The sequence below is a fragment of the Corvus brachyrhynchos genome, unplaced genomic scaffold (assembly GCF_000691975.1).
Source record: "Corvus brachyrhynchos isolate BGI_N302 unplaced genomic scaffold, ASM69197v1 scaffold266, whole genome shotgun sequence".
Classification (NCBI taxonomy): domain Eukaryota; kingdom Metazoa; phylum Chordata; class Aves; order Passeriformes; family Corvidae; genus Corvus; species Corvus brachyrhynchos.
This window is the reverse complement of record NW_008238633.1, coordinates 1710991-1721298: the sequence shown is the minus strand read 5'-3', so window position 1 is coordinate 1721298 and position 10308 is coordinate 1710991. Positions and strand designations below refer to the sequence as shown.

The following is a 10308-nucleotide window of genomic DNA, read 5'->3' as shown; positions in this document are numbered from 1 at the left end:
CTCGACCTGGTCTCACACATCCGTGCCCGCTGGGTGTACCTGATCTCGCACATCTGTGCCTGCTGGCTGTGACTGGCTGGCCCATAGAACTCACTTTTCAGCCTCTTTTAAAGCACTGACAGTTTAATGATGCTTTTGGGTACTTGGTTGTTCATGTGCTGGTCCAGAGGCAGTGGGAGTAGGAGGGCATCTGCACACAGGTGCCTGGTGCTGCAGAATTCCTGTAGCTGTGCTGTGTGGTTCTGTGCAGGACTGACCTTGGAGCAGTGTACTTGTACCCCTGCAGGCCGGGGGATAAGTGCACTGAAATATGTTGTAAAGGACCCTTGTGGTTTTAGGCAGTTCCTATTTTGGGAACAGGGATGCCAGGCCAGATAGGAGGAATCTGTCAGCGCTGCTTTATTTGAGAAATGAACCACTGAGGATTTCTAGTGTTGAGACGTCGTTAGCTGGAAGAGCTAGGGGTGCTCAAAGAATGTGTTCAAGCCTTTGTTTTGTACAGACTGTGATTAAGTCCATAATAAACATCCAGAGCAAAACTTGTTCTGGTTGGAATGTGGACTGGTGAAAGTAAATGTGCTTTCTTCTCTTTAGGACGGCCTTGGCAAGATTTCGACAAGCCCAGCTTGAGGAAGGAAAAGTCAAGGTGAGATGTAAAAGCTCTGGAGGTTTGGTAGCTCAAGTCAGGGAGGAAGGCAGGCCTTGTTCAGAGCTGTGTTGGGCCACAGGCCAGGCCCAGGTGTCCTGTAGGAAACTGACTCCTGTTGGAAGGAAAATATTTTATCTGACTGCCTTTCACAGTCACTCAACCAGGAAACTTCTCCACTACAGTTGCTCTGAACTTTTTTACTTTTCTCTTTCATATTGTATATTATGCAGAGAAAGGGGGTTTAATACCTGTTAATAAAAGGTAGAGCTTTTAGTAAAAAGGCAGAGCCTTTTAATAAAAGGGGAAAGGGACAAAATAACTGCACACAAATCCCTAGAAGCAACATGAAGTATTAGTTTGTGTAAGCGAGCCACTGGAATGTGAAGAAGGTATTCTGTATAAACTGGAAAAAATTACATTAGTTAGTAGTAGCAGTTGAGAAAGGCTTAACCTTAAGCAGGTGGTATGTGCTGAAAATGTTGAAACTGTCCTGAATGGAACATTTGTTGCATTGGAGAGAATTGTAGGGTGTTTTAAAAAAAAATCAGGTGAGATATTTTGGTTTGGATAAAGTGGATTTAAGTAGGTTTTTATAGTCTGTGATAGTTTAATTTGTCAGGGCTGTAAATCATTATTGTTTTCCACTTACTAAAAATCCATGGGAGCAGAAAAAAAAGCTTCAGAGGTTTTTTTTTACTAAAAAGCCTTGGAACTTGGTAGCATAATTTGGGATTAATTGAGCAGTAAAGCCTGTGTGAAATGCTGTGTGTCAGTGCTCAGCTGAATTCGATGGTGTGTGGTTTTCTGTCAAACAGGAGCGAAGGCCTTTCCTCGCGTCAGAGTGTAATGAGCTGCCCAAAGCTGAGAAATGGAGGAGACAGGTAATGTCAGCCTGTGGATTTTCTAATTCTGTTGGGAGGTGGAACTTCAGCACTTCCTCTTTAGACAGCCTGCTTACAAAGGGTTTTCCACACTTGTCAGTACCCTGACAGTTAAATCATAGAATATCTTCTAAGACTGTACAGCTCAGGGTTCAAAGCAGGTCCTACCACATCAGATTGCCCCAGGGCCATGTCCAGTTGAGTTTTTTAACATCTTCAGGGATTTGGATTCGAGCTTTTTGGGGCTGCTGTTCCAGTGTTTGGTTTTCTTAAGATAACCCTTGAATTTAATTAGGATTTGTCCAGTTTCAACTTGTGTTTTGCTGGTACTTGTCTTACTGTCATGCACTTCTCAAACAATTTGGCTCTGTCTTCTCTGTACCCTCCACCAATTTAGAAATGAATTTCTGTGTTCTTATTTGACCAGATCATTGGGGAGATTTCCAAGAAAGTGGCACAGATTCAAAACGGTAAGATTTTTCTAACTATGTTTTATTTTTTGAATCTCCAGTCATAAGCAGTTACAGTAAAAATCCCATTTCATGTGAACTACACTGTTTCCATTGAGTACATTCTGAAATTCCTCTGGTGCTTCTGTGAGCTGCCTGATTTATTGTCCTTTTCCTCTTTGACAGCTGGGTTGGGTGAATTCAGAATTCGGGACCTGAATGATGAAATAAACAAACTTCTGAGGGAGAAAGGACACTGGGAATACAGAATAAAGGAGCTGGGAGGTCCTGATTATGCTGTAAGTGTGGAATATGTTGTACTTCATGGTTGTTCTGCTTACAAGCGAAATGACTGCTGAGAAAAATATGCAACATTTAGTTACCCATGGATGGCTTGGCCAGTGTTTATTAGAGGGGATCTTTCTTCAGCCCCTAAAAATGTTTGTTTGTGTTAGAACAAAGTTTTAAACTATGAACTCTGTTTATTTTCCAGCGGATTGGCCCGAAAATGTTAGATCATGAAGGGAAAGAAGTTCCAGGAAACAGAGGCTACAAATACTTTGGGGCTGCAAAGGATTTGCCAGGAGTTAGAGAGCTTTTTGAAAAGGAACGTAAGTGAAGAGCAGCTCTTCCCAGACGTGAATCTGTGTAGTAGAACATCTTGAGTAAAATGCTATTGTAGTTTGTGGGGAGTGCTGGTAACAGCATTTCTGAACGTCCTAGCTCAATGAAACACTGAGCACAGGTAATTAATTAAGTGCTTTTTCTTTGGGCAAAGAGCACCCTTGGCTGTTTGCAATTAAGGAAATCTAGAAAGGAGTAAACTGGGTTTAGAAAGGTTTCTACTGGGAGTTCCAAATGATAAGGACTGATGTCCTATGGGAACTTCCCAGCATAACAGGTGAACTTTATTGAGAAGCTGTAAATAGTACTTGGAGTTCAGGACCAGAAAAAAATGGTGAAAGAGGGAAAGCTGGGTTGAACATCGTTTTAGAAGCAGCTTTCATTACAGAAAAAACAATGTAAGGGGATGAAACTTGGTCATGGAATGAGTGGGAACAACTTGGGCCTGAAAGTGAGGCAAAGACAAATTATGGGAAGTACTCCAGGATGTGGTGGAAGCATTGGGTCGTGTACTGGAACTGGCTTGTGCGGGCCAGAGGGTGACACCAGTGCTCCCAGTGCTGGCAGCAGTCCCATCGTGCGGGCTATTGGCTGCAGCCAGGCAGCTGTGGATGCTGTGAGCTTGGGGAGGGGCTGGGGACACTGAGCAGGTGATGGAGGTGACCTGGGTGGGTGACAGTGGTGTTCTTGCAGCCCTGCCACCCCCACGGAAGACTCGGGCTGAGCTTATGAAAGACATCGATGCCGAGTACTACGGCTACAGGGATGAGGATGATGGGATCCTGGAACCCCTGGAACAGGAACATGAGAAGAAAGGTATGTGACATTCCAGACCTGCACAGGTCAGCCCAGGAAGGGGTGATGATGGACTCTGAAGTTAAGGAACCTCTTTCTTTCCCCTGTGGGCCTTGTCTTGTGCTTAGCTGTCAGACTTTGTCACATGCATATCCAAATCACTGTAAGGCATTTCAGGGGGCAGGTGCTTTAGAGTTGACTTTCACCTTTACTACTGTAAATGATTTAATATTTTAGTAAGTCATTCACTACTGAAGCAAAAACTCCTTCCCTCCCCTCCTTTTTCGTGCTTAAGAATGTAGAACAGTGGGTTGCAGCAAGATCTGTGGAGCCTAAGCAGTTCTCTCCCTCCCTCGTGAAAACTGACCCTATCATCTGTTTCCTGTCTCACCTCATTATTTATTCATCCATAAACATAGCTGGTTACTTTTCTGGGAGATTAGAGGGGCCTGTTGGAAACCCTGCAGTCTAGGTGGGCTGTGTTAATTTATCGATGTCATCTCTATCAGGGCTCCCTCACATCTGAGTATTTTTTCCTTTGAAACCTCTTCTTTCTCTATAGATAACACTTACCCACGTGTCTGCTCACATAGTTTTCTAGCATTGTTTCTACTGACTTCCCTGGTGAAGACACCAGGATTATGAGTCTTAGTTCCTGAAACTCTCTTCAAAACTCAGCACTGTGTGCCATTTTCTGGGATTTGTGTAGCTCTAAGCAAGAGGGCACAGACCAGTTTTAAAGTTTCCTAAGTAGTTCTCTTAGTGCTTTTGCTGAGCACTGGCTGATCCTCACAGTTATCCCTTCTCCATGGGTGAGGCATTCACAGAATTCAAGGTCATGCCTTGTTGGTTAGATGGGAGGGCAGGGAGGAAGGGGGCTGAAGGAAATGCTTCACTTATCAGTGTCCTGCAGCAGAGCCTGGAGCCCTAAAGCCTGGGAAGGGGAGCTGGCTGCAGGCAGTCCATAGTGCAGGAGGGCAAGTTGTGTGGTGAGAATCCCAACAGCTCCCACTCAGGGTCTGTCCTGCACATCCTGCTTGTCTGGGAGCTTGCAGTTTTTACCTTGTTAAGTAAAGTTTTTGTGAAACAAAGTATTGAAAAAAATTTCTTAATTTGGGGTTCCTTTTCTCGTAGGGAACCACACACAAACCATGTGCCACTGGTTAGGTCTTGCCCTCTCAGGGAGAGCATTTTAATGTGTGATCTGTGAGAGCTTGGGGAATGCCTGCTGGCTCCTGTTGCTGTAGGCATTTCCTACTGCCAAGATGCATTAATCTGGCACCTCTGTAGCATCTTACGCACTGGCCATGTCACTTGTTAAGCTTCTTAAAACTTGTTTTAGTGCTCTTACTGTCACTCTGCTGTAATAGAGATGCAGCAGCCTGGCAGCTTCCACTTAGCAGCAAGGTACAGAACTGGGATTGTGCTAAAACGTAAGAGAAATACCCTCCAAGATGGAAAAAGAGACTTCCGTGGGTGGTCAGTGTAAGGAGCATTATCATGTTTAATTAGCCTCACGGTGATCAGCACCCCTGTAGCTGCTGACAGGCTACAGAGCTGTAAGAGCCACTTAGCCTGCTCATGTGACCCTGCTGCTCAGGTCAGGAAGTAGGTTGGTATTTATCTGTGACATTTAGAGTCCAAAATGTACTCAAATGAAGGCATTAGCAAGTATCACACTGTGACAGTGTGTCAGCATACACTGATATATTTTATTACATACTACATCAAGGTTCTACAGGGTGTGGTACTGATGTAGAGGATTTAGGCAAGAAGTTTAAGTCCATTGGAAAAGCTCTGGCAATAAGACCATGCTGCTCTAATGGGCTCTCAGCTACCTTTGCCATTTTCCTTTGCTCCCCAGTTATAGCAGAAGCAGTGGAAAAATGGAAGATGGAGAGAGAAGCACGACTCGCAAGAGGTGAGGAGGAGGAGGAAGAGAACATCTATGCTGTCCATGAGGAAGAGGTAGGGGATGGCTCAGGTGATGTGACTTTTCATGTGTCTTCTGTGCTCCCTTCTTGGACGTGGTGTTACTCTGCCCAAGGCCTGTTTGCTGCTGTCCTGCCCCTCTCTCCACCTGACCCACTACACAGTTGTCCTTGTTTAGTAAGAATCAGTAGGAGGGGAGTGCACATGGCTCAGGTTCAGGAAGTGCTGGAGGCTGGCAGCTGGAAGTCCTTTCAGTGGAGTGAGAAACACTTGCAGTCTTCTTGCTTAGCTGGCTCCTCTTCTGTTCACAGCTTCGCTGTGGCAGCCACAGTTATGGAAGGGGAGGATTCATGCCCATGCCACAGCAGAGCAAAGGCCATATTAGAAATGGAAGCAGTAATGCTGAAAATGTCAAGGAGCAGGATCTGCATGTGATCCTTGTCGAGTTCCTGTGGTGCTGGATCCCCTTCACCCATTCCCATGCTCAGGTTCCTTCTGGCAAAGCAAGTGAAAAATGTGGGTTTTTTATTATCTCTATATAAAAAAAATTTGATGTGATTTTTTCACTTTTTAGTCTGATGAGGAAGGTGGCAAGGAGAGAGAAGGTGAAGACGGCCAACAGAAATTTATTGCACATGTTCCAGTGCCAACTCAACAGGAGGTAAGACATAACAGCACTCAGCTGCAGAGATGCACACTTGCTTTTGCAAGACACATCTTAATTTACATCAGGTCATCAGTCAAAGTGCCCTAAATTTGTTATTTCTGTGACTCGACTCTGCAGCTCTTGCAAATGCTACAACCCTTTTCATCTGAGAATTTCCAAAACCTTCTTAAGTGTTCCATAAATTGGGAAGTGCTGTGGTGCTATTATCAATAACTAGGATTGCCTACTACATCTGGACTGTGCCTTTTTTCTGATAGTCCAACTTACTTTGTAATTTAATGGGATGATTTCTGAATTGCAGGCTTTGCTCTCATCAGTTTTCTAAAATTATTTTGGTGGCATGACCTTGAACTGACTATAATATTTTGAAATTGCTCTAGGGTGTATATTACCTGACCAGTAACAGGTTGTTTGAAGAATAATTCAGGCAAAAATATTCTGGAGTTGCTTAGCTGATTCTCTTTCTTAGTGACAAATCACTCCATACCTGCTGCCTACAGGATTATGCCTTCTAGATGCTAAATTACTAAAAACTAAGGTTCAGCACACTCATTGTGAGAGATGCTGTGTGCAGTTTGGACAAATGTAAAACATTACTGAGTTAAAACAGGTCTTGCAGGTTGTTGTTAGTAGATCTTTGAAGTATGTGCTTCGTAAAGAACCATGTTGGCACTTCTGGCAAAATGCAGGGCAGAGGTTCCTGGCTGTGGCTGATGTGAAGGGCACACTCACTAACTGTGACTTCAGAGCTGTGGGCTCTGTGGCATAGCCCCACGTGTTCTGCATTTCCTAAAGCTCTAGCTGAGAGAATTGTTTGGAACAAAACCCAAGTGACTGAACTGAGATCAGAATGGAATGGCAGCTAACAAACACCCTGAGTAACAAGGGTGGCAGCAGAGATCAGAGAGGAGGCATCTGTTTTACTGCTTCTTTTGACTCCCAAGAGCTTCCGCTGAGTACTGAAAAAGATTCTCCTGACTCATCTTCACTGCTTTGACACCAGTTCACAGCTCCAACTTTCACAGGCTCTTTCCTGTGGTTTTCTCCTTCCTGTGTTTTTCTATAGCTGAGCATCTGAGGTTTCAGCATCTCAATTGAGCTGAATCCATCCTATTTTTATCTCTGCAGATTGAGGAAGCTCTTGTACGGAGAAAGAAGATGGAGCTGCTCCAGAAGTACGCCAGTGAAACCCTCCTGGCACAGAGCGAGGAGGCAAAGACACTTCTAGGACTGTAACATTGCACCAGCATGGCCTGGTTTGTGTGTAATCCCTCTGAAAGCAACAGGTTCCTAAGTTCTGGTAGCAATGGGTTTAGCTCTGAAAGTCCCTTTGGATGTGGAGTAAAAGGCTGGAATTACAGTGTGGTGTGCAGAAGGAGAAGCCTCATTCTGCTTTCTCCACTAGGATGACTTGCATTCACTCCAGTGCTGGAAAAGGTCAAACCTCAGTGAACTTGCCTCTGCACCCAACAACTGTCTTCAGTGCTTTCAGTTTGGGAAAGGCTCTGTGCAGTGGGGCCTCTTGCAGGTAGAACCACACCCAGTGATCTCCTAAATGCTGAAGGAAAACCCATGGTGTTCCTGCCATCGTGTCTGCTCTGTCCTGACTGTAAGTGTGCACATCTTCTCACGCTGGGTTTTGTTGAGCTGAGAAGGAACTTACACAATTACACCTGCTTAGTTTACCAGAATAACCTGGAACCTGTCTAGAGGTACCTCGAAGGCAGATCTTACGAGTGACTTTGGAGGAGATTTGGTTCTTTCTAAAACACATGCAATGTCTAAAACCTGTTACCTTTTTTGTGGTTTGTAACTGTGCCTGGATGAACTGCTTAAATGCTGGATATTCCAGCAGCCACTGTAAAAAACTTTGCAATACCTTGTTCAAGTCTTTTTAGTAAAACTTAATTCAAACATGATGTCTTGTTTTATTCTAGTTCAAAGGATTGTGGTGATTCCCTAATGGTAGCCAAAGATTGGGATCACAGAGAGCCATCCCTGTAGGGATTTGAAGCTCTGCATCCCTTACTGCTCTTGGCTCGTGTATCCTGGGACAAGAGGCAAGGCAGAGCCTGTTCAGAGTCTTATGGGTGACTGACATTGTTGTACAGGTCTGAATGAACAGCATTTGAAATTGGACATCTGCAGCCATGGAGTGCTTCTGTCCAAGGAATAGAGTATTTAACAGCCAAGTCTGGGAATGTTCAGCATTTCTGGATGCTGTCAGTATTTATCTATTACAATCTATTGTGAATCATCCACTCCAGAACAACCAAAGCTCCAAATTACAGAGACAAGCTTTGTGTTACTTGATGCAAGTGATCAAACAAAAAATTTTGAATTGAAAAAGTGGAAAGCATAGCTGCCAAATTAAAACCTTAAAAAAACCTCCAGAATAAATCGAAAGCTCGATTATTGGTAGCAAGCAAACAACTAACACCACAAACACATTCTTCTCTCTTCCTGTCAGCAGTGCAGCTTTCTCTGCTTAGTAATAAAGCAGCAAACAGTGGTTTTATGGCTTGTAATAATTCGTTGTAGATTTGCTAGACTCTGTGGTGGAGATAACCAAACTAGATTTAAAGGGGAAAAAAACCAGCTAGTTTTTATGGCCTGATACAGTCTGAGGTCTTGGTAATACCAGTGGTAGATCCCTTCTGTCACTATATGAATCTGTAAGATAAAAGAAGACAGAAGGGTAAAGGCAGATCAGGGACAGAGTGATGGTAACAGAAACACAGAAGAAGAATGAACTGAAAGAATGAGAAAAAAACAACAGAATTGTAATTACATTCATGTTCAAAGGAGTATGACCAACATCATCATGTAAAAGGGAAGTTTATAAGACAGGGCTGATCTCTGCCAACCAACACAGTAGTGGAATAAATGCACAAAAATGCAGTGTGTAACTGTGCAAGGCAAACTGGCTGCTGCCTGGCCCTGCTGTGCCAGATCCTCTCTCTGTAGCTCTGAGTGTGAAGCATTTTTGAGCTGAGTGCTCTTGGCTGCATCTGAGGGAACAAATTGCAGAGTAATTATTTGCCACAGTGGCCTATAGCAAAATGCCCGTGTCCTGCCAGGCTGTGGAATTGCTGATGGAGTCAGGGTGGGGAAGCTGCTGGGGCCACAGCCAGGAAACTGATCCTGTTTGTCCTGGAGAATGGAGCAGTGGGCAGGCTCTGCCTTCACTCTGAGTGTGCAGCTGTGCTTGGATGTGTGTGTGGTGTCAGGCTTATGGCTCATACCATCTCTGCAGTGCCTCAGCCCTAAACACATCCAGGTTATAGAACAAGTACTTTATGGATTCTTACATGTAGCTTGTTCTGTCTGCTTCAGCGTTCTGCCCTGGGCGTGATCCTGGCTTGAGCACCAAGGGGATAAACTCTAATTGTTCTGTCTGCTGCATTGATTTGGGCCTGTTTTTGTCTCTTAGAAATGCATTTGTGTGTTTCATTGATCGAAGGCCACCTTCCTTGTTCTGTGCCCTGGTGAGCACCGTGCCATCGCTGAAGGATCGGTTTCTCCCCGCGGTCAGAGGGGTGGTGAGGAATATTTGCTGGCAGCACTAGGAAATAAGTGGATTTACCTAATCTGCATTAGCAGATGAGCAAGATAAACAGAGATGGCTTTGCAGAGTATCCATTAACTAATGACATTTTGTGCTGCTTGTCTCACTTTCAAGTCCAACTGCAGGGGAATGCCTTTGCAGTGCAGAGCCGAGGGACTGTGGTGTTTGTGCATGGTAGGCTTTTTCCCAAAGAATGAATCACAGAATGAGTCAGGCTGGAAGGGACCACTGTGGGGCATCTGGTGCCACCTCCCTGCTCCAGCAGGGCCATCCCAGAGTACAGGGCACAGGATTTGTCCAGACAGTTCTGGAATATCTCCAGTGAGGAGAGTCCACACCCTCTCTGGATGATCTGTTCCAGCGCTCAGTCACTGAGCAGGGAAGAAGTTCTTCCTCGTGTTCAGGTGGAACTTCCTGGGCATCAGTTCTTGCCTATTCCTCTTGTCCAAGTGGTTGGCACCTCCGAGCAGAGCCTGGTCCATTCTCTTGTCACCCCTCCCAGTGCGGTCCCCTCTCAGGCTGGACATGCCCAGCTCCCTCAGCCTTTCCTCGTAAGAGAGATGCTCCACTCCCTTCATCCGCTGGCCAGGCAGAACCAGAGAGAATGCTTCTTCTGGTTTGTTATTAAACTAAAAAACAGTTACCTCCTCGGTCGGAACGTTGTGCTGCTCTTGCCGCGGTGCCACCCCCGGTGCGCCGGAGGGGCCGAGCCGCGGGTGCGTGGCGGGGGGGGTCCGAGGGGG

General features: G+C 45.1%; 1 protein-coding gene across 1 annotated transcript; it reads left to right on the top strand.

Annotated features, from left to right (window-relative positions):
- Nucleotides 1–7916, top strand: ISY1 (ISY1 splicing factor homolog). Its single transcript, XM_017737360.1, has 9 exons — nt 1–646; nt 1465–1530; nt 1958–2000; nt 2166–2278; nt 2473–2590; nt 3297–3419; nt 5263–5366; nt 5905–5991; nt 7126–7916. The coding sequence occupies exons 1-9, from the start codon at nt 575–577 to the stop codon at nt 7231–7233; spliced, it is 834 nt and encodes a 277-aa protein (XP_017592849.1). The 5' UTR covers nt 1–574; the 3' UTR covers nt 7234–7916.
- The last annotated feature ends 2392 nt before the right edge of the window (nt 7917–10308 follow it).

What these genes read in the sequence shown, in the direction of transcription:
- ISY1 (XM_017737360.1), top strand. Translation starts at nt 575, where the DNA reads ATGTGCTTTCTTCTCTTTAGGACGGCCTTGGCAAGATTTCGACAAGCC. An exon ending in AGAGCTTTTTGAAAAGGAAC is followed by an intron (nt 2,591 to 3,296) that starts GTAAGTGAAGAG and finishes GTGTTCTTGCAG; the next exon opens with CCCTGCCACCCCCACGGAAG. An exon ending in ATGCTGTCCATGAGGAAGAG is followed by an intron (nt 5,367 to 5,904) that starts GTAGGGGATGGC and finishes TTCACTTTTTAG; the next exon opens with TCTGATGAGGAAGGTGGCAA.